At 37.5% G+C, this 24,199-nt stretch overlaps 1 protein-coding gene across 8 annotated transcripts; it reads left to right on the top strand.

Moving 5' to 3' along the window:
* Window positions 1-995: 995 nt before the first annotated feature.
* LOC102695244 (zinc finger protein 260-like) lies at window positions 996-23,858 on the top strand. Of its 8 annotated transcripts, XM_015346389.2 has the most exons (7): window positions 1,022-1,258; window positions 1,531-1,610; window positions 2,323-2,434; window positions 6,218-6,337; window positions 6,876-7,094; window positions 22,219-22,352; window positions 23,200-23,858. In XM_015346389.2, the coding sequence occupies exons 3-6, from the start codon at window positions 2,395-2,397 to the stop codon at window positions 22,344-22,346; spliced, it is 507 nt and encodes a 168-aa protein (XP_015201875.1). In that variant the 5' UTR covers window positions 1,022-1,258; window positions 1,531-1,610; window positions 2,323-2,394; the 3' UTR covers window positions 22,347-22,352; window positions 23,200-23,858. The 8 variants fall into 8 exon arrangements, with proteins under 8 accessions (XP_015201862.2, XP_015201875.1, XP_015201830.2 ...); XM_015346344.2 differs by lacking the exons at window positions 22,219-22,352; window positions 23,200-23,858 and adding an exon at window positions 13,426-15,635 and having other exon boundaries at window positions 1,022-1,155; XM_015346338.2 differs by lacking the exons at window positions 22,219-22,352; window positions 23,200-23,858 and adding an exon at window positions 13,426-15,635.
* Window positions 23,859-24,199: the final 341 nt, after the last annotated feature.

Below are 24,199 nucleotides of genomic sequence, written 5' to 3'. Positions count from 1 at the left end.
CTCTCCATCATTTTATCTCTTTGGTCTTTTTTCTCAATTGCTTATATCACTACGAGACACATGACATTAAATTCAATATCCACCTAAGGGGACTTGCAGAAACAAAGATATTTACTCCAAAGTCATGTTAAACCTCTTTGATTATGCATAGACAGAGAATATTACACCATTTTTGAGACCTATCAAATATATTTATTTTCACCTGAAAAATCTTCACATGAAAAAGCTTCAGCAACTTTAGAGTTGCAGTTGAAAAGAGGATGAATACTTAAGCAATTGAGAATCTACTGACTGTCTTCAGAATCTACATATCATCAGCATTTTTTTAGATCTCTCAGTTTGGAGCAGATTATAAATATAAACTCCAATTTGAAAGTGTCATGATTGCAAGCTCAGAAAAAGTGGGAATTTTACTGAGGGTTAATTCTTTTACAAGACACTGTATAGACAGTGGGAAAGGGAAAGACCTATATGAAGTATATATAGTGAGGTAATTGTCCTTATAATGGCAGTGTGATGGTTACTGCTGGTGCTTCACTGCTCTAGGTATCCTGTCTTTAATTCTAGGCTAGGGTGTGTTCTGTGTGGAGTTTGCATGTTCTCAACCTGTTCTTGGGTCCCTTGTTTCCACCCTCTGTGGCCTGCAGACCATTTCTATGAGAAAGAGCTTTTTTTCTCAATAACTTCTAGTACTGTGACTATCTCAATGTAGTATGGATAAGGTTCAGGTGAATTATAGTGGCAATACTTTGCATGAGTACATTACTGAAACATCCGTATATCCGTATCCGTAACATAGTATTTTAGTGTTCCACCTTTTTTCCACACATTAATATTTGCTTAACTTTAGAATGACTTTGCCTATCTAGTATGTAACCCACTGGAAAAATGAATCGAAGGACATTTACATTCCCAGACTAGGTGGCAGTAGCACGGGGAGTGAAACGCCAACCATGGTTGGCTAAGCAGCTCTTCCGCTCTGTTAGCAGCCGCGACAGGTATCGCGCCGATTCTGCGCAGACGTGAACTCTGAGGGATGTGAGGAAGTGTGAGTGTAGTTAGCTTTACTTCAATTTACTCACAGTTGTATCGATTCATATTTGATATCTTCCCCTCGCAACAACTTGGAAGAATTCTGAGCAGTTAAGGCTTGTGGTAAAAAAAATAATTTAATAAATATGCAGCATTCGTTTTATAATTTAGCATGCCCACGTGAAGTACTGTAGGGTTGTAAGACTTAGTAGCCTGAATTTAAAAGGTAGGTAGTTAAGTCGGTGTTTCTGACTCAAATGTATTTTTTTTCTGTGCAACGAATCGTGTTAAAAAAGGTTTTGAAGAAAAAATAAGTTTCTCTTGTTCATTTTGTGATTTAATGTTTACTCCATAGTTGTATTCAAATGAGTAGATCCAGTTAAAGGCGTTGAAATATTAAATACGTTAGTTTGTTTTTATCTTATCGCTACAGTATGTATATGATTTTGTAGACTACTCTGCAGTGAAAGCGAAATGAACCCGTCTTTTCTGGTGCAGGAGTGGAGAGTTATGCGTTACCCCGGTGAACAGAGATTTGTTGTTCCTCTGGATTTCCTTCGTATCTAAAAGAAACAAAAGTAAGATGGAATAGCACAACTGTGAAGCATGCTATATATTGTATTTGTTTGCGCAGGGTGATGTCATGCACCGTTTTTATGCACAAAAGCATCTCAGTGGTATGTGTCTTACCATGCTTTGTTGCTGCTGTTATTTAATCTACATCGTATACTCGATATTTCGTTCCACTGTATACTTGTATATGGCTGGTATGACAAATAAACGTGAACTTGATACTGTATGTAGAGTAAGCGAGGGACTACGGAAGAAATCATAATTATAGATTGTGTAGTTTCATTGATAATCAATTTATACAGTTAATTTAGGGTAGAGCTCAAAATAAAAAAAATAAAAAATAAAAGCTCAACATTTATTGGTATCAGTTGTGTTACTGCAGGAAACGTGTTTATACAGAGTATGTATGGTTTGAAAAATATTGCCAAAGCCTCAGCTACTCATTCACTTTTAAGTGCCTACAAACTGCAAAAGAAAGCATACAGGTACAATTCACAATCTAAACAATGCAAGTTCACAGCACCAGTGTTTCGTGAATAAATTATACAACCACATTAAAACATTGTCAGACAGCTATTTTACCATTTAACTACTAATTTGCATTAGATACATTTACAAGAATATTAATTTTTAGTTGTGCGTAGCTGTTTAGTATGTTTACAGCTAAGTTTTAAGTTTAAACAATACACCTGATGGGAGTGTTTTGTCTTTTTTTAGGAATGTAAGACAGTGGCTGGATAAGTATGAATGCCATTCCAGATATACATTTCATGAAAGTTTGGAGTGAAGATGGACAGTGAACAGAAAGGCAATGTCCAGCTCTTCACTGGTAAGTCTGTAGAAGTAAAGACCTTTTATTGAGCAGTGGGCAGTGCTTGATCACATGAAACTTACAGTGCCTTGCGAAAGTATTCGGCCCCCTTGAACTTTTCAACCTTTTGCCACATTTCAGGCTTCAAACATAAAGATATAATTTTTTTATTTTATGTGAAGAATCACCAACAAGTGGGACACAATTGTGAAGTGGAACGAAATCTATTGGATTTTTGAAACTTTTTTAACTAATAAAAAAATGAAAAGTGGGGCGTGCAAAATTATTCGGCCCCTTTACTTTCAGTGCAGCAAACTCACTCCAGAAGTTCAGCGAGGATCTCTGAATGATCCAATGTTGTCCTAAATGACTGATGGTGATAAATAGAATCCACCTGTGTGTAATCAAGTCTCTGTATAAATGCACCTGCTCTGTGATAGTCTCAAGGTTCTGTTGAAAGCGCAGAGAGCATCATGAAGACCAAGGAACACACCAGGCAGGTCCGTAATACTGTTGTGGAGAAGTTTTAAGCCGGATTTGGATACAAAAAGATTTCCCAAGCTTCAAACATCCCAAGGAGCACTGTGCAAGCGATCATCTTGAAATGGAAGGAGTATCAGACCACTGCAAATCTACCAAGACCTGGCCATCCCTCTAAACTTTCAGCTCAGACAAGGAGAAGACTGATCAGAGATGCAGCCAAGAGGCCCATGATCACTCTGGATGAACTGCAGAGAACTACAGCTGAGGTGGGAGAGTCTGTCCATAGGACAACAATCAGTCTTACACTGCACAAATCTGGCCTTTATGGAAGAGTGGCAAGAAGAAAGCCATTTCTCAAAGATATCCATAAAAAGTCTCGTCTAAAGTTTGCCACAAGCCACCTGGGAGACACCCCAAACATGTGGAAGAAGGTGCTCTGGTCAGATGAAACCAAAATCGAACTTTTTGGCCACAATGCAAAACGATATGTTTGGCGTAAAAGCAACACAGCTCATCACCCTCAACACACCATCCCCACTGTCAAACATGGTGGTGGCAGCATCATGGTTTGGGCCTGCTTTTCTTCAGCAGGGACAGGGAAGATGGTTAAAATTGAGGGGAAGATGGATGCAGCCAAATACAGGACCATTCTGGATGAAAACCTGTTGGAGTCTGCAAAAGACCTGAAACTGGGACGGAGATTTATCTTCCAACAAGACAATGATCCCAAACATACAGCAAAATCTACAAAGGAATGGTTCACAAATAAACGTATCCAGGTGTTTGAATGGCCAAGTCAAAGTCCAGACCTGAATCCAATCGAGAATCTGTGGAAAGAGCTGAAAACTGCTGTTCACAAACGCTCTCCATCCAACCTCACTGAGCTCGAGCTGTTTTGCAAGGAAGAATGGACAAGAATTTCAGTCTCTCGATGTGCAAAACTGATAGAGACATACCCCAAGCGACTTGCAGCTGTAATCTCAGCAAAAGGTGGCTCTACAAAGTATTAACGCAAGGGGGCCGAATAATTTTGCACGCCCCACTTTTCATTTTTTTATTAGTTAAAAAAGTTTCAAAAATCCAATAGATTTCGTTCCACTTCACAATTGTGTCCCACTTGTTGGTGATTCTTCACATAAAATAAAAAAATTATATCTTTATGTTTGAAGCCTGAAATGTGGCAAAAGGTTGAAAAGTTCAAGGGGGCCGAATACTTTCGCAAGGCACTGTAGATTGAAGTGAGACAATGGTACAACACTGTGTATGCAACATACTGTCTTTTATGAATCTGTCTATATGACTTTTGTATTTCAGCCTGTGCAGTGCAGAGATAGCATTAGAGAATGTGGAGCAAACTCTTAAGTAATTTTGCAGGATGTGGGTTATGGGAAATCACAAATGTTTAGTATTTTTTTTATCTTCATCCCCTATCATTTCATTAAGGAAGTATGGACGTAGAACCAACCAAGCATACTATCTCGGTTCTCCAAAACTGTTTAACACTTCTCAACATTTTAGCAAACACAAGCTTTGATCATGACAAAAAGTTTGGCTAGACAGAGATCTTACACTGGCAAGAAATCCTAAGCCACACATTCCGTGTGAAAAAGGCCCCTTTTTCTAAAAAGACAATCATGAGATAAATAGCTCAATCTGATAATAAATACATCCAGTAATTGTTTTAGGACTCGGATCCAACTAGGAGTAGAAGTTAAAATTGGAGAATTACTCAAGGCTTGTGTTGTTGAGTGCTTAGTTTTTTAGGAGAAATTCTAAAGTAATAATGACGGTGGGTTTCCCAGTCAACACAGAGACATCGGAGTGGAGTTAATCGGCTTCATTACGGCACCAGGAGACCATGTTCTCCCTGTATGAAGTGTAAAGAGTATTCTGAACAAAACAAAAAATTACAAGGGAACAAGTAAACTTTGTTCCTTTGCAGCCTACACATGGCGACGCAGCTACCAACTTGAAAGAAGGTTTTTTAAGGACACTCTCGCAGGGGTAAAAGTCAGGGGTAAAAGGTGTGCAAAATCATTAAGTTAGGATTAGAAGAGCTTTAATACCTATACATCATTCAGCGTGGTATCATACTCTCATGAGTAAAACAAAAATACACTGCCGAAAACAACAGGTTCCCTCTCCAAGGCCGCTGTATTCCCTCCATGAACTCTGCTGCTGCCTAGGGCATTCCAAGTGCCCTTGCTTAGCAACCTACTGTAGATAGTGGCCCGCTTCTTCAAACCATATCTCCCAGCACACCATGAGGAGTCTCACTCACATTCATAAACCTGTCCTTTGCTCAGAGCCTCACAAACCTTCAATTTGGTTCCAAGTCTTTTGATAGAGAAATGATGGTAATCTAATAAGCAGAGCCTTACAGCAATAAATGTGAGAGGTGACAGGTGTCAGCAGGACCTGTAAAATCTGGATGTAAACTTCCAGTATTTATGAGAAGGAAAAGATAGTGAACATTGGATGAATCCATTCTAATAAGCAGAGCCTTACTGCAATAAATGCGAGAGGTGACAGGTGTCAGCAGGACCTGTAAAATATGGATGTAAATTTGCAGTATTTATGAGAAGGTAAAGGTAATGAACTTTGGATGAATCCATTCTGTAAATGGAAATGAATGACAGTGGAAGCGAAGACTGCAAATTGGGGCAGAGACCAAGCTGAAGAGCAGAAATTTGTTTTCACTAGCTAAAAATGTAATGAAACAATGTTGTCATCCTTTATTGAATTAAGCTGGTAAAGTTTCAATGCACGTGTAATTGAAGTTCTCAAGATGGCAAAATAATGTCTTGATGAGTCTAAATATAGGTCTTTTTTAAGAGTCTTTACTTCCCTGGTTCAAGGTATTTTATCATGCATTGGCTTCACAGTGTCATCAAAACAAGCTAGTCTTTGTAGAAATTCAAACCTTTTTATTTTTCCTGGTAGCATTCACAAAACCACCAAAACAGAGGAATTCTGAACCTCGAAAGTGTTTTCACTGAACTTTTTAATTTTCCTGACTTTCATGTTTGTTTCAGTCTCATTTTGTTTTCCTTAAAAAAACTAAATCTCTGTGGAGGACTGTTATTTTGTGATGTGCTAAAGAAGAGTTGAAACCAGTTGTGTTAAAAAAATGAATAGGACTGTAAGGTGAAACATCTGAATTATCAGCAAAGTGTAATATCTGATGCTTTAACATTTATGGTGCCCTTTGCTGTTGGAGTATGAAAAAGAAGGATTTTTTTTGTTGTCAAGATCTGATGCTGAAAGTGTATAGTGTGGATTCATTAGTTGATTAACATGTTTTTTTCTGCATCAAAGGAGAGTGCCTTTTCCTTCCAGTTACAATCTGTGTTGTAAGTGAGGATGAGGAAGATTCTTGGTCCTTCTCCGATAACAGCATAAAAGAGGGAGATTATAATTCATCTGATGTCGATGGAGGTATAAAATCAATCACGAACACCTTTTATAGTTTCTGAAAAACATTTTCATGATGTAAAAAAGGAAAATGTAATGTGCCTTTCACATTTCTATACACTGTTCGATTTGCTTTATTTTGACTCCGACTATGTTTTTGTTTGATCAAGACTTTTTCAGCATGCAAATAATTACTGAAGTTTGCAAAACAATAGGCAATGCATTAAATATTGCTTCTTTTTACATTAATTGTAAAAAATGTCATATTTAATTTCATATTTGTTGTCTTGTGTTTCTAATCATTACAATGTAAATAATATGTTGAATTCTTTAAGGAATTACCTGGATATACAGTATGCTCAATCAAGTTGTGTTTTAGGATATAGGACTATGATGTAAGATTTTTCATTGCTGTGCAGTATTTTCATGAATTTCTGACTACGCTTGTGCAAGTAAGGAAGTTTACTCCATTAATATCATGGATATTTTGAAGTTGAAAAAATAGAGTATTTGATGACTTCCATTCCAAAATATATAACTTCTTTTTTTCATTATTTAATAGATTTAACCAAACTAGATGCCTGTACCAGTCAAGAAAAAAGTAGAGCATCTCCTTATTGGCTGGTGGACATGAATAAATTTCAAGATGTACAAAAGGGAGCCAGCAAAATTGTGCCAGATGCAATTATACAGAAGGTAATTGGACAGAAGAAAAAGCTCTTCGAAGAAAATGATGCAAGGCTGCAGTCAAAGAAGGATTCAGACCTTAAAGTATCAAAACGTAAGTTCTCTTTTAAAAAGAAAAAAGCTGTTCAGTTTCATCAGGCATCTGTTTCCTTAGCATATGTTTATAACAAAGGTACCCACAGAGGGTGAAAAATATTGTAATTAAAATAACCGATTGCATGTTTAAACATTAGCTTAGTTTTCAAGTTTAATACCAGAGAGATTTTGTTCTTGTTTAGCTTTCCTAATAATGTATGAAACAGTATCTGAAGAGAAGAAAACACACCTTTATGCTTTAAAGGCAAGGAAAGCCTCAGATTTAACTTAGTGTAACTTCACAGTGCATCTTAACATATTTTAAACATCTAAGAATAGGCTTTCAAAGAAAAGCTCTTTAAATGCTTTTATTTTTGTTGAATGACCCTGAGAATTGGGAAAATCAAAAGGTCCAGTGTTATAATAACAAGAGTGTATGTGAACATGTTTGGAAGGCATTGAAAGCATAAAAATGAGATGTTGGTCCATATTGGTCAAATGAAATGAAATTTTAAAGCCAGGACAGTTGAAAGTCTTAATTTCTGTTTTGTTATATGAAAGAATATTTACACACATTTAGTAAGGTTATACACAGTACATCGCTTCCATTGAAAAGATTGAAAGTAATTTAAATTGATCATTTGTATCTTAGAAAAACTAACAACACCGCGACAGTATTTTAAATGACTTGCTGTATGACTTGACGGAGGCTGGTAACTTTGTCTGTTCATAAAACCTTTATGATGAATGTGTAGTTTAGCTAGATCAGTTATTTTTGTTTGCTCTGGGGTTGTAATTGTCTGAACCTGTTTTTGTGGTTTTTAGGAAATGAAGGGTGTGTAGAATTATTTTTTCAAGTGTGTTGTTTTGCTTACTGGCATAGCTATGATCTTTTCTGCCACTTATTACTTTAAAGATTAGTATTGGTGACCATTGTTTGAGTATTCACATTTTGCATTCCTTCATACCTTAAAAGGATCATCTGATGCAAATAAAAAATCAAATGTATCATAAGATCTAGTTCAGAACATATTAAGTCATATAATATACTATTGTCAATAATATAACACCACAAGAATGAACAATCCCAGGATCATGGGCCAGAGCTGGCACACAAGAATATTTTGCTTGGTAGGACTAAAACTTTTCACAGCTTCTTAAACTGCAGCTCTTAAAACAAAATAAGGATATAATTTGGGAATTGTCTTTTCCACAGATTTTCCCTTAACATAGAAAACATGAAACCAAACCATTCATTTTATTGAAAAAATACATTTAAGTCAACATCTGTAACCAATGTAACATTTTAATAAAAATTGTACACCATAATTTTCCTATTGGAAACCCAGTTATGAGTCATTTCCTTGTTTTCATTATTGGAAAATCTTTTTCACTTCCTTCTCACTCTGGTAGACTTTGTTAGCACAGCGTAATGTTAAATTAAAAAATGTTTAAGCAGGTAAGCTTTGAACATAAGGACTACTTCACTTCCAGTTGCATGTTAAATTCTTACGTTGTTTTTTTCTTATGTTTATTATTTTTTCTGCTTAAATTCTCCTTTAAATTAAAAATATATTCAAGAAAAAAGTAAGATCTTTTTACCTACTACTTGAATCTTGCCGATGTTTAGCAGGACCTTATCAATTCCAAGCCTTTAGCAAAATAAATTCTCCACACTTAGCACCATGCAAAATAAGTGTTCTTAAAAGTCATTCAAATGGATTTCTATAATATACACTTTATCTTCCAGCTTCAGTTCCAAACATAATGGATTTCTCCCTGTTTATATTAACTCGCCAGAATGTGACGCATCTGCACCTCGGCGTATCAAAAGCAGTGGCTTGTATTGCTACTCTGTAAACCTGGAGAAGTTTAAAGAGATACAGAACAAAGTCCTTGAGAGCTCCATGGAATCAGAGGTCTTGAGAAAAGTAGCTGAAAAGAAGAAAAGCTCTTGCAAAGGAAAATAGTCTCTACATCTTGCAGTGAGAGCGAAGGCAAAGCAGACCAATGCAAGCATGGAAAAGAAGGGAAAGCCTTCACTGAGAATGTCTGTTCGAAGAATGCTTTGCTGTCCTCTTGACTGAAACCAATGAGAAATTGAAGAATTCCTCACTGGAGTGCAAATAGGAAATCCACAGACTGATGGTTCATAGCATATTTATTTCTAATTATGTTCTTGAGAAAAAGTCTGTATGTTTGGAATTTATGCAGGATTTAAAAGGATTTAAATCCTTTCAAAAGTCACTGCTCTCCAGGTTCATACTTCCATGAGAGAAACAAAATATATTACAGATTGGATAATGTTATTCTGTAATCATAATAGCATTGTACAGAGCAAAGTCACATGTCATCATTCATTATTTTAAACCCCTGTAGTTAATATTTTTTAAGTCCTCCACTCGTATTAAGAAGCTTGAGCTTCTTGGCCGAGTGAACCAGGTGTTTAGACAAAATGTTCTGGTACATGTTAGACAACTCCACATTTAAAAGGCCAACCTGCCATGTTTCACACTGGGTATGAGTGTTTTCTGAACACTTCTTTACACTATTGAGCTGGTCCAAAAAGTTCAATTTTCTTTTAATCTGACCATAAGACATGGTTAAATTGTCATTCATTAGTAGTTTAGCAACTCCGAGTTGGCACTTTTTGTGATTTGTCCTCAGAACAATTCCTCCTTTGTATCCTGAAGATGTCAGCTGGTGTTTGGGATCTCCAGCAGTTGCCTTTAGATCTACTGTTGCCTCCAAAGCCACTAGTCTCACAGCAAATTGTGGCCAGACACACTTGTGTCCTCTTCCTGGCAGAGGTGCCACTGTAACAGTAGCCTTATTTTTTTAAATAATAGACTACAGGTCGATTTAAACTTTTTTTTTATTCTTATGTTACCATCCTCCAACTTGTGGAGATCAATGACCATTTACTTGCTGCCTTTAAGGTCTGTGATATGAGCTGATAATGATGCTACTACTGAGTGTTTTCTATCTCCTTTTATATCCCAGGGAAACAGGAAACCTTTAGAGACCCCTATGTAGTTCTGGAGGCTTCAAATGCACTTCCAAAAGGCAGCATGTGATTGTAGACTTGTTTTTGTTGGATTTTATTTAAAGGAATACTGTATGCATGCAGTACTGTTATGATTGCAATATAACATTTTCGTTTTTAACTGTTCATTGTTATACGCTTTTGTTAGTATTTCATCAGGAGTATTTATAAATCTGGCTCTATGCACAATATCTTTGGTTTTGTTGGCATATACTGTAGAATGAAATATCTGTCAGAAACCTAATGGGAAAGGCAATTCCTTGAACTTGCCACTATATGCTGTGATAACTAGAAACTGAAACTTCCATCCATACGTTCCTTGTAGAGAACTGTGGAAGGTTTCAAGAACATAGTCTTGTTGCTCATGTAGTTTAAAGAGTCATTTTAACTTGCTTGTGATTTTCGCTGTTAACATCTAAACGGGGGTGTTAGAAAAAGTTTTATCAGGGTTCACTAATTATGCATCACAGGATGAAATATATGGACAACACACTGCAACATCTATAGAAACAGATTGGTTGTTACTGTATCAGGACAGGAGAGTTAAATTTGGAAGCCTTGGATTTGGAAATATTAACCAATTTCTTGTTGTCATAACTGAAAGTATCTCTCAATGAATTCTCATTCTGTGTTTTAGCATTATCGTCTCAATCTTTTCTGAAATTCAGCCCAGATGTTTCTCCTGATTGGGGAGGAGAGGTTTCATTTAAGGAGATAGAGTATTTTGAAATATTCAAAACACAGTTCCTAAAACCTGAAATATTAGTTAGTCTTTGTACATATGTGCCCAGTGTTTTTTTGGGTGATTCGTGAGAATTGTTGCCTTTGTTGTTGTATTTCAAAATCCTTTTCGTGGCAACACAAATCGTGATACTGGCATGTTCAAGTAAAAGACAAATGCACTTTGTCAAAAGCTGCTTGACCTTTGTTCAAATAAGTTTAATTGTCTTCAGTGGAGTCAGGGCAAATACAAAAATATAACCACTTAATGTGACCATATATCAAAAACTATTTCAGATGATTATTTTTTGGCCTCAATTTTGCAGAAAAATGTAGGTGCCCAATTTCAGGAAATTCTGAGATGGTAATGCTAAACTATAATCAGGTTAATTTCTCATAACATGACCCTGAATTTGTGATACATTGTGATACATTGGAAGAATGTACATGAAGGATTTAGCAAAATGATGCATTAGTTCATTTTCCTCTGAAAATAGAATATGAGCCATAGAAATGAAGAAATTAAAAGCAATATACACAATAGTAACCATTTATTGTAGAGTTAAGTGCATACATACTATTATAGTATAACTGTTGTGATTCATTTCAGTCAATTATAATATTAGACAGATGTGTGGTCTTAAATTCCCTACTCATAAAATGAATTTGGCTTAATTTACTAAAATTATTTTAAAAGGAGCTACTTTGATGGGATTGGTTCCTCTATGGTTTCCTAAAAGTACAACTTCAATCTTTAAATGGAACATCAGAAGTGATTTAGTAATGTTCATAAAGTTTGTGCTTGAATCATTTCTTATTCTCTCTGTCCAAGATCATACTGTGTACCAGGAGAGTTACAGTTTTCTCTTCTTACACCTGGACTGTGGATTGCTTTGCTTTAGGAAAAGTACGTATGGTTTTGCTCTTGGCTTTCGGTCAAGAGAAATCCATGTTGTATCCTGTGCAATCTTAGTTCTTAGGATTATGTATAGTTTATCACTTATAAAGGCCATTCTCAAGTTCCTTATGCTGGCATTATGCTCTTCCCAGAAATGCATTTAGGACTTAAATTGTTTTTTGAATTGCCCCCATCAGTGGAGGCATTGTCTAGAAAAAACAGCTCTAAAACTTTGAGTTTGGTTGTAAAGTGAATATAATGGATAACCTGCAATTACTGAAAAAACTATATTCTTGCCATTTCAATACACAGTAGACCTAACCTTCTTCTACAAATGCTACCTGGAATTTTTTTATTCTTTCTTTGGAAGATCTATTCATCCTCCAAGAAACTCTTGGGGCATTGGCTCCCCGGTGGTTTTCAGTCCTAAGAGAAAGAACAGAGCTCTTTTTCATAGATGCCTTTTATTGGTCTTGTATAGAATTGACCCTTTTGTCCTTTATGTTCTGATCTTGAAGTCTCTCTTCAACTTAAGAGTGTGCTCCCTTAGGAAGTGGTACAGGTTTGATACAAATTACATTTCCCTTTAATATTCTTTCAAGCTAAATGTGTACTCAAGTTCACCATATTTGCACATGGATCCCACATGCTGAAAATGCTTTAATAAACAGTACACAGTACAGTCTGAAAATACAGCAAAGCTTATTTTCCATATAAGTGTTCGAACAGAATATGCAACTATATAACACTTTTCATTATTTATCTTATCAACCTAAAAGCTGTCTCTTTTCTTAATAATTTGTATTGTTCAGTCATAAAACCAATAAGGGAAAAGTGGTTTGTATTTGTAGGACCAAGTTGGTGCTATTTAAAGTATCTTTTATTTTTTAAATTATTGTGCTTTAGTATGACATTTTGTACAATTTTACTGTTCTTACTGTTTGTGCAATGTTTTTTATTGGATATTGTATTGAATTTATATTGTGTGAATTAAAATCTTTGGTCTTTTATTTTTATCTTTCATGGTAAATGAAAATGTGTTACTGTAGTACCCTGAAATCATAAAAGGGTTCAGACTTAGATTGGCACAGGCCACATCTTTCATCTTTTAAAGCTTGAGAGTAATGCTGTAGTGTACCATAAAGTATTCACTTATATTCAGAGTATAGTCTAGAAAAAATGTTTATTCTACATCAGCATAATTTGTAGCGTCCAACTATTCTTATACATTTTATTTTATGCATCACTGCAATTCTTGGCTTAATGATCTTCCTAGATATTCAGTCTCTAAATTAAAGTTGGATTAAATTTCATAAACATTATGAAATGATTTAGCATAACCATGTGACTAGACCATTTGACCATAATAAAAATCTCTCCTTAAAAATATTCAGTATGTTTGCTCATACAGTATATTTTAATGTCCCAGGGCTTCTGACCATTCAAAGGGTGTATCTGAATATAGTGGTTGGTGGGATTTTTGGTTGATAGTAGGTGCGTATATGATATTTCACCCTGTATTATATAAGCAGAAATCCTGCATCTGTATTCATAAAAGACAGCAGTGCTTTTTAATGAAACTGTACAGTGTTTTGTCCACGTGTTCATGTTGAACCACAGAATAGGCAATATGTGTGTAATATACAGAGAAAATGATCCACATTGAAGTTCTTTGCTTCTCTTTAGGTTCTGTTTTCGCAGCATGTAGTCGTGGTGAAATAAGGAACAAAGGCTCTCCTCAAACGTCTACTATCAAGATTGAAGGAGACGTGAAGTTAGCATCCATTATGTCATACAAGAGAAGATTAAAGAGAACAAAAGTGAATATAATGCAGTGCAGAGATTTGAGGCAATCTCAAAAGAAGCAGGGCTCTGATAAGAGACAAAAGAAGACTAAAGGAAGAGAGGTAACAAAGGATGAGAAAACACTGAATAGTTCTTTAATATCAGAATCTCACTTGCCTCCTCTTGAAAGTCCAGCAGCTCAGATAAGTCATGAGGCCAAAAGGAAGAGTCATGAGTACATGCACCAAAAATTAGAAGCAGAAACAAATAATTTTTACTGCAAGCTCTGCAACTTTTCCACCAATGAGACAAAGGCATTCATACAGCATATAAAAGGTCATTCAGATAACAGGGTAAGTGAACGGCCACAGAGTGACTACACATCGATGAACAGCAAACAACCACCACAGAAAAAGAGGAAAACAAAACTACTGGCGTGCAGCAAGTGTGGTTTCTCGACAAAGGAGAAATGGGACTTTGAAGCACACACAAAAAGTCACGTTGAGAAAAATGCAATTAAGAATGAACAAGATTCTAAGAGTAAAGCAAGCACCCAAAACAAAAGTGAAGTACATACTGGACAGGAAGAAAAGAAAATATATTCCTGTCAACTATGTCATGTGACTTTTCAGAGTGCCCTGCTTCTTGAACGCCATAAGAATGTACACTTGATCTCTGACACAGTGTTTTCTTGCGATCAGTGTAAATATTCTACATATAGTTCCTACAACCTGAAGTGCCACATCAGAATTCATACTGGTGAGAAACCTTTTCAGTGTAATGTCTGCCAATCTTTTTTTCGTACACTAAGCCACCTTGTTCGACATAAACGTGTACATGTAAATTCTAAGAATGAAGATTGTAATGTTAAATCCAAAGAGAGTAAGAGTATGCTTGGCAATCAGGAGGTGGATAATGGCAGTGAAAGTCGGTCATCTCTGAGCCAGAGGCACAGCTGTGAGCATTGCCAATATTCCACTAACAACACCTACAACCTGAAGTGTCACATGAGAATTCACACAGGTGAGAAACCCTACCAGTGCAAAGAGTGTCAGTTTTCTTTTCGCACTCAGAGCCAGCTCAGTCGTCACCAACGGCTTCACACATGTGTTAAGAGTGATGGAGAAACAGGTGAATCGGGGAAGGCATCTTTACCTGCTAGCCAGCAGCATAACCGGAGCCAGATAAAAAGTGAATGCTCTTTGGGGCAGGTACACAGCTGTAATGAGTGTGACTACACGACTCTCAATTCTTACAACCTCAAGGTTCATCTGAGGAAGCACACTAATGAGCGACCGTACAGGTGTTCCCAGTGTGACGCAGCGTTCCGAACTCAAAGCCACCTGTACCGACACAAGAGATGCCACTTGCCAAAAACTGAAGTTGAAGAAGATAAATCAGATTGAAGTTGTATTTCTGAAATTCTGCAGTTTATTTAGACCAAGTTTGAGGTTATTTGCTAGGTCCTAAAATGTCTTGGTTTCTGTTATCATTAAAATAGTAATTTGTGGAGTAAATCTTTAGCAACATATGTTCCCTTTTGTTAAAATTGAAACAATCTTGGATGTTGTTTAGAACATTAGGTACTGTATACAAGCTTACTTGTTCTAGATCCTTTTCTTTTTTTCAGTGACAACTGCCAAGTTTCAATTTTGTCTCATTATATCTGTCTGTAAGAAAAGTCTCAGGACAGACATGAGTATAGAAATAAGTATGATTTACTGACTGACACTATGCACCTCTAGGTATTAAAAGTATTGTCTGCACCTAGTAACAAATTTATATTTTTTAACTAAGACATTGTATTTTAGAGTTTAAATATAAAACTTAAAATTACAAAAACGTAGAACTATTGCCAGTATTACTACTAAAACAAACAATAATAATACAGTATGTAACAATATTGCTATTTTATTATGGACAGAAACATAATGTACTTTTATTTAACTTCTCTAAAGTATGCGTTGGTTACCAGAAAAAAAATGAATATCATTCAGATACTGTTCAGTGGAAGATGGGACAAAAAACAACATAGTGTAGAAAGATATTACTTTTTCTGAGCTTCAGATCTTTTTCGTTTTCAATAAAGTCCAAGCTGGACATAACAGTCATTGTTTTCAGTAATCATTTTTCATATGAAGGGGCCTAATTCTGTGCTTTCACTTTCAGAAAAAAAACTTGCATTGTCTTCTTTTTTTAACACTAAACAAAAAGCGCCCAGTCATCAGTTACTTCAGTTTAAATTGCCCTTTTCACCTTTAAAACTAATTTGCATAACCCTTCATTACATTCCAACACAGTTGGCTATATTAAGGACCTCAGTAATAGCTAACATCCAGTATTAATTTATCCTATTTGGCAGTGAAAAGAAACTCCTTTTGAAGCATTCCACTGAATAAAAAGCTGCAATCTGCAGCCAGACAATTTTTATGGATGACATGCCTTTGATACTTTAAATTTTTTTATTTGTTTAAAATATCAATACCCCTGCTTAAAATTTAATTAATAAAATTTTATTTTTTTTTAATATTTAAAATTGCTAAATTTGTATGTATGTCTTACCATTTTGTGAGGTCCTTGCTGAAAAATCTCTCTGGTATCAGAGCTGCCTGGTTTAATCAGAAAAGAAAACATTGTCCAAAAATGTTTAGTAATCCTGAAATCTGAAAAAAAAATTATATTAATTTAAAAAAATGATATTAATAAAAATTATAAGTATTCTATTTTAGGCTCCATATTCAGCAACACAGGTTGTGCAATGGTTTGAAAGTTCTTTAATATGTTAGAAATAGTGGAACATTTTCAATGTGTCAATAAAAAATGGCAAATTTTGCAAGAAATGCCTTCCACCTTTCAAAAAGACCCATAACAGCTTGATCTGCACCCTCCAGACAGGCTGAGTTTATTCATATGCATTTTGATGACTTCACAATTGATTAGTTTCACCTGTAATTCTGCTTATGATCACCAGATATTGCTAAATTTACTAATAATTAATCATCCTTACCCTTATATGGCACTTTCCTAAATTAAATTAGTCATCCAAATGATGGCACCTTTTTTACAATGTAGTGCCATTTAGTACTGGTGAATTAGGACCCACACAGGCTGTAGGGTAAGGACTCCTTACTTGTCCCACTAACACCTCTTCCAGCAGCAACTTTAGCTGTCCCAGGAGGTCTCCCAACCACTGGCCAAGCATACTCCTGCTTAGCTTCAGTTGGTTTCAGTTGTAAATTGCTAGGTAATATTGCTGCTGGAATCAAATGAACACACTAATTATTAATATTGTGGCGAATCGTCCGACTCGGAGTGAGGGTGGGAGAGAATGAGCCGACAGGTGTGTAGCAGCAGTAAGGAGAAGGATTTATCGGCCTTTTGTATTCAAAAGGTGTGCTAGTCGCTCGCAGATGGGGGATGGAAGGAAGAGCATGCAGCTGCGAGGTAACTCCTAACATGCCACAAGGGAAAAGAGGGAGAATGCTTCGGGGTCCCCCATTATTTAGCTCTTCTGGGAGGAAGGGGAAACTGCTGCTGGCAAGGGTCTGAAGGGCGATGGTTTGGTCCACTGCCGGGGGGGGGAAGAGGAACACTACAATATTTATTGATAGATTATAAATATAATTATAAGTATTCTATTCCTAATAATTATTACGACCCACGCATAACTCATGCGCATAACGCATAAGATATCTCAGATTCGTCACACACTGATTGGGAAAGTTCTGCTTAGTAATCTGCCTAGGTCTTCAATCCTTTACCAAGCTATCAAGCGCCTCTTTAAAGCTAAATCTGTAAGATTAATAAATTCTATTATTGTAGACCCATCTCAAGTCTTAATTGTGTGAGCTGCTATTTGATGTTTGATCTTCTGAAGTGTCTTGAGTTTAGGTCTATGCATGTGTACTGGATTTTGATCATCTGAAGCTTTTAAGAGTTGAGTGTTGTGACGTAGGAGCAGAGTTTGATATCCAAGCCCCACTAATCAGATGTTCAGCTGGGAAAGAAAGAAATTGCTTCACCTGTTAAAATCTAAAGGAATATTATATAAACTAGATCGTACAAAACAAAAGTTCAATTCAGGTCAGGTTAATATCCACGAATGTTTGAAAAGTTGAAGTAATCTTTAATGACCAATCAGTCAATAGTTCAGTGTCACATATTCAGAGGAAACCACCTACTGCAAAACAGTGTCTCCGGTCTCCATATTGGGGCATCGGTTTCAGAATGTCTTACAGGGCAGTGGTCTACCTACTGGTAGAGGTCTGTCATCTCAGTACTGACTACACCCAGAAAAATACAGTATTTTCTCAACTGGGTGCACAGATGCTTTCCAGCTGTTTTCTAACAGCTTTTCCAAATAAAAATTACAGGGGAGCCGGAGCTCATCAATCAAATAATGGGAGCAAGGCAGAATACACCCTGGATGGGACATCAGTCCACCGTAGGGCATATACAGATATAGACACAGATGTGCATACCTAGATCTAATTTTCTCAGAAGCCAATTAACCTACCAGTATGTGTTTGGACTGTGGGATGAAACTGGAGCACTCAGAGGAAACTTATTCAAATACAGGAAAAACATACAAACTCCACGCAGATAGCACTTCAGATCCATAATTGAATCTAGGTCCCTAGTGCTGTGAGGCAGCAATGGTACCCACTGCACTGATACCTAGTGCAATGCTAGCCACCTGCACTGGTATTTTTTTGAACAGATATGACACAAGTAACATTATATTGATGATTAACATTTTGATCAGAAATGGGACTTGTGAAAACCACATGCTATCAGTATGTGTATCCACCACTGGAAGCAGTACAAGTAGTACTGTACATATGAGATACAAGCATCAGGTTACATGTTTTGTGGGATCCTGCCCCGTTCCTCTCAGAACTTGAATAAGCATATGCCTGTTGCCTGGTCTTTGAACCCTAGATACCACATTATGTCCTAGCCTATCCCACAGATGTCCAGCAGGTCTCAAATCTGCCAAGCAGGGCATCCAAGGCATTGTTGTCACACAAAAAAGCCGTTGTTGCATGTGCAGCACGAGGACATACATAGCCATGCTGGAATATAGTCATACCAGGATGAGTGTTCAGGAAGTGTGTCTAAGACTTTAGGGCTCGATCAATGTACAGCACCACAGAGGTGCGCAGTCCTGGTCCTGCAGGTTTTCATTCCAACCCAGCTTTTGCTTTAACGTTCAGTCAGTCTATTTAGTGCCTTAGTGTGACATTTTCTCAGCTTTTTCCATGTTCTGGTGCTATTGCTTGAAGAGACCTGACTCACTAGACCTCAAGGGCCAGCACTGGCCATCCCTGCTGTATTGCCATGTTCGGTTACCATTGTTGTAACAGACAAATAAGTTCTGGATCCCGAGATGAAGTTTGAACAGATGAGTTTTATTGTATGCAAGGAACAATAAAACCGAAGTGTTGTTCAAAATATCGGTACAAAACATCCAGTTTATATAGCACTTCTCAGCCGCTTCTGACGTAACTCGTTACCATGATAATGGGGAGAGGTCACGGTGTTTGGACAGTCCCCCAGGCTTTGACCACTCTTAATGGTCAGTTTTAGGTTTCCTTCGTTGGGGGGGAGGGGAAGGAATAAGTTAACCCCTTCACATCTTATATCTTTCTTCACCATCAAGTGGACTACTGTAATCCCGCTATGTCATTTCCTTAGCCTAAGTATGAAGTTATCCCATAGATAACATCATCTGCTTGTTTTGTTAAAATTAAAATTGACCTATCTTCTGAAAAAAAAAACCATGGTGCTTCTATATATGTGCTTGTATTTAAGTGAAATACTTTCACATAAAATATTGTCACAGCACCACAGTTCCTCAAAGAAACACAAATTCTTCAGGTGTTTATAGATCCTGCTCTTCTCCAACCCCTCTGACAGCCTTGGCACAGACACACCCACATACCTGCTCGGTGCCTGCTTTATTCTGCAGGTGTCACAGTAGGGACAGGCATCAGACATGTCTGGATTTAAAATGGGCATGAAGCAGTTAATGGGCAAGATTGGTGTACGGAATACGGATGAGTACGGATGAATTTTCTTCTGATTTCCCAAACATGTTCTCTAGGGAGAGGGAGACAAACTGCTAGACCTGGTGCATAGATCGAACATACAGCCTGTACAGAGGTTTCCCCTCAGCTTAAGGCCCTAGGCCCTTCTCCCAGGTTAATTGGCTTATGTCTTGTTAAGCCCATATTGATTTTCTATGTTTTTCTCTCTTGGCTTTTGACAAGCTTGACATTCTAATTAAGACTTGACTTGTGCCCAATCAATTCTCTCATTAATAAGTTGATTTAGTGCTTATGCCACAATCCAAAGTCACCCGAGTGTATCACAGTTAGTCATGAGTGATCAATTATCCAAAAAGATGGTAAAAACCTTTAATCAATATTAAAACCACGGCAATGTGTTAGAGCAGGTATACAATGATTCCAGGTATTGTTCATGTCTGTAATGAAATTATAGTAAAGCCCATATTTCGAAAAAAAATAAACAGTTAAATATTTGTGGCTGATATAGATACTTTGATATACAGTAAGACATATGAGACCATATGATACAAGAATTCACAGGAAAGATAAAGCTGAATTGCAAATTACAATTATCTAGCAGTGTCTACTCAGGCATGCACCTTGCTATCGAAGTAAAAAGCACTTTCTAATCTTCAACCTCTTGCTCACTAGCCAAAGCATTCAGGGATGAAGATTTTAAAAATACTACTATCAACTCCATCCTCTTGCCTTTAGAACAGGAATACCAAATCTAGCATTGCAGTTTGAAAATGGAAGCTCAGTTAAGTTCTAAAGGTTTACTGTGGTAAATGGGAATTATAGGAACGGCATGGAAAACCACGATCCAAACCTATAAGCCTCCCAAAGTAGAGATTTTGGAGTAAGAGATAACGGTGAGAAAATCAAGAAAATATATCTGTAGCATTCTGTATCATCAGTTATGATATTAATTTTATTGAAAAGCTGAGGAAGTAACTAAAAATGAAAGACATATTCCTAAAATTCTCAAGCTCAAATAATCAAAGATATATTGGCTTTCTTTATTTAGTCAGTATTTTTTCCTAGGGATACACATAACAGTTTTGGTTTCCGAGCAAACCAATGTGCAATCACTAACTTTTTTAAATAATTAATTTGCTTTTTCAATGAATGAACATGTCTTACATTATAGAAGAAATTAGGAAAAGTTAGCTTAACAGTAAATGGTTAAGAAAGAAAACACAACAGACAGGACTGCCCTGTCTTTCTCACACCTGAAGAAGGCTCCATGGTGGAAACATTGTGTTTTCTTTCTTCTCTTTTCAGCATGGAATAAACCTATTACTTGTTCCTTTGCAGCCTACGCATGCTGACGCAGCTACCCACCTGAACTACAGTAAATGGTTATGCAATTTTCAGGTCAAACGCGTGAAATGATGGGATTGAGATAAAGGCCTTCCCTCCTCTATCCCATCCCACCACTAGAGAAACATTTCTTTACTTTCATCACAAGCATAAGTATAAGAAGTACAGTTTTAAATCCTTGTTTAAATTGATTTATTGATTTATTAATATTAGCAGCACAGCAGTGCAGTGACTCTTCCTCACACCTCTTAGGTCCTGGGTTTTGAGGCACATGAAGTTTGAGTATTCTCCCTGTAACCACTGAAATCCTCTGGTTTCCTCACACAGTCCAAAGACATTACATCATATACAGTACATGAGCCTTATAATAGGCTTTGCATCCAGATAGTTTCCTGCCTTGTGCCCATTGTCTGCCAGATTAGACTCCAATTCACCATGACTTGACTCTGTATTGGACTAAGTTACAACACAGCTGTGCACAGGGGGGCAGCCACGGAGGTGTTCAGTTTGGAATCCAAGTGCTAGGGATCAGGGAGTTCAGGAGGCTTTGGCAGAGGTAGGGGCTTGCTGGAGACGGCCAAAGTAGCAGTACGAAATGGTTTTAAAGTTACAGTGTAGACTAGTAGTAGCAGTAACCTTCACAGCAGTGGTAGGCAGCCGAGCTGGTGTAGACCAGTGTCTATGCTGTAGTAGTCTTTAGTAGCTGTAGTAGTCGCAGCAGAGACTGGCGCCAGACTGGTATTGGCCAATGATGTTGTATCAGCAGTTGTCTGTTGACTGGCAGTGACAGTAAAAGTGGATGCAGGAGTAGGCTGCTGACTTGACATAGACTGGTGTAACAGTAGCAATCTCAGCAGAGACCACCTGAATGCTGCGTGGCATTTGACTGGAGTAGCTGTATCTGTCGCAGATGAGACTGGTGGCAGCTATTAGTAGGCCAATGTGTCTGTAGAAGTCCCAGTGGGCTGATGTGGTGACTGGCTGCCACTGGCTTATAGCAGACCAGAATAGTTGTAGAAGTCGTAGCAGAGGTTGGCTGCCGACTGAAGTAATGGCTGTTGCAATCACAGCAGAGGCTTTTTGTTGGCTTGGGTGGACGAAAATAGGCTGATGCTCACAGTCTGGTATTCATGCCAGTTTTGGGATCCGTAATCTGAAAAGCATGTGCCTGCACACCCAGAGAGGAGAATGATCGTTGCAGTACTGCCCCTGAAAATTCAATGACAGAGCACTGGTTCAGTGGCATTTCAGCATTAAATCGCAGATGACTTAATTGAATGTTTGGGTGCCTAATTGGTAGGGAGAGGAGCAGACCAAAAGGAGATCCGACTGCATCCTTTGAGCCATGAGACGACCATGATTCCTTGTGGGAATGTCTTGAGCCCCTGGAACAACTGTGGACTGCGAGCCCTGCTGACCCTGGTGTAACAAGTGGTAACTGAAAATCTATTGCTGGGTTGTTCAAAATAACTGCATGTCCTCAGTCCCAGGAATGAAAGATCTTATTATAATGTAAATTGACGAAAAGTCGATAATAATAATTGTTAGTGCACTATGTTAGCCATTTTAAATCATGTTGATTTTTGTTAAAATTACAGATATTAAAACATTATATGTGTGGTCACTATATAAGTATTCGGTCAATCAACTCTGTTCTTATAATCATATTTATGCTAGACACAGTCTTTTCCAGTAGTCTGTCAACCTTATTTCATCAAATTTCAATGGAGTTAAGGCTGGGGGTCAGCCAGCAGCACTAAATCTTGTTCTATTAGTTTTCTTGGATAGTCTGTATGATGGTCTTGTATGTGTTGATGAAGGACAGCTGTTGAGGGCTGATTTGCAAATTTATGTAGTGGTGTACGACAATATCAGATATCACCACTCTGCTTCAGTCAGGGAATGGGTTGCTGCTCACCAATGCATGACCATGGAATTCTTCCCAGCCTGTTCCCCTTTCCTCAACCTCATTGCAAACGTATTCCCTACATGGCGAAGGAATCTTTATGGCCACAGGCCTCATGATCACATGTATCTGCTGGATGCAATGAATGCAGGTTGTGGGGACATAACTGCTGTAGACTGCAGGCAGGAGCATGCAAGACAGTTTTACCCTTGTTGCATTGTGATGGAATCTATAAGGTGCGACATGGATGTAAATCTGTGGCCTAACAGTGAGGAGCGACTGCATGGCCAGTGAGATGAGTAAAAGTGATGATTTTTGTCTTTTTCTTTTACACTTTTTTATGGTTTTCATTGAGTTGTACTGGTCTTCGCCCAGTAGGACGTACCTGGAACAGCTCCAGCGGAAGTCAACCGGGGGGGGGCATCCTTATGAGATGCCCAAACCACCTCAACTGGCTCCTCTCGATGTGGAGGAGCAGCAGCTCTGCTCTGAGGCTCTCCCGGATTGCCGATCTCCTCACCCTGTCACAGAGAGTCAGCCCAGGGGCCCCACGGAAAAACCTAATTTCTGCCGTTTTGCTTTATGTATGCTTGTTTTGCTTTATGTATGCGCATTACTTACATTCTACTGAATGAAGACTCTTAGGAACCTGTTCCTGATTATACTGTTTTTATGTTATATTCTGTGTGGGAACATCCTTATTTGCAGAAACACTATTGATACACTAATTAAACTGTTAATGACATCTGGTAAGGTGGAATAAAATTGACTCAAGGTCAGTTTCATAGCATTTTGTATGGTGCTGTTTAAACACTGAGAAAGAGAGCTTCCCATTTACCCACACTGTTAGACATTTGATTTTGAGGCTGGTGGTGAATAGGAATGAAGGCCAAAAGGTATTTTGCACTTTTATTGAGCTACAGTATTTTGCAAACTGAAATAGAGTTTGGAGATGTGTTCACTGTTTTGCCATTATATGTGACGTGTTCAATACTGTTTCAGAAAAACATAAAATTGGAAGTAGTTGTTCAGCATTTCTTTAAAGTTTCTTCAGTTAATGTTTCTTGTTGTTTCTTTTGTGCATTCTATCCAACCATTTCAACTGTAATTTGTTGAGTAATTCTATTTATAAGTGTCGGCATTGTGCTAGATGGAACAATTGGCCTCCTTTCAGTTGTTAGCTCTCTCAGATCACACTCTCTTTTCCACCGTTGAAAAGAGTGTTCAACTCTCTCTGACTTTAAGCTGATAATTAGCAGTGGTTATTCTGAGCAGAGAAAAGATTAAAGCCTTTTTTCCAGGCAAGGATGAAATTGTTTAGGGATGGGGAATCCAATGATGACTTTGAAAGAGTTACAGAGTTCAGTGGCTATGG

This window comes from Lepisosteus oculatus, chromosome 2, assembly GCF_040954835.1.
Source record: "Lepisosteus oculatus isolate fLepOcu1 chromosome 2, fLepOcu1.hap2, whole genome shotgun sequence".
NCBI lineage: Eukaryota > Metazoa > Chordata > Actinopteri > Semionotiformes > Lepisosteidae > Lepisosteus > Lepisosteus oculatus.
This window is presented reverse-complemented; position numbering and strand designations above follow the sequence as displayed.

What these genes read in the sequence shown, in the direction of transcription:
- LOC102695244 (XM_015346376.2), top strand. Translation starts at nt 2,395, where the DNA reads ATGGACAGTGAACAGAAAGGCAATGTCCAGCTCTTCACTG. An exon ending in CAATGTCCAGCTCTTCACTG is followed by an intron (nt 2,435 to 6,217) that starts GTAAGTCTGTAG and finishes TCTGCATCAAAG; the next exon opens with GAGAGTGCCTTTTCCTTCCA. An exon ending in AGACCTTAAAGTATCAAAAC is followed by an intron (nt 7,095 to 13,425) that starts GTAAGTTCTCTT and finishes GCTTCTCTTTAG; the next exon opens with GTTCTGTTTTCGCAGCATGT.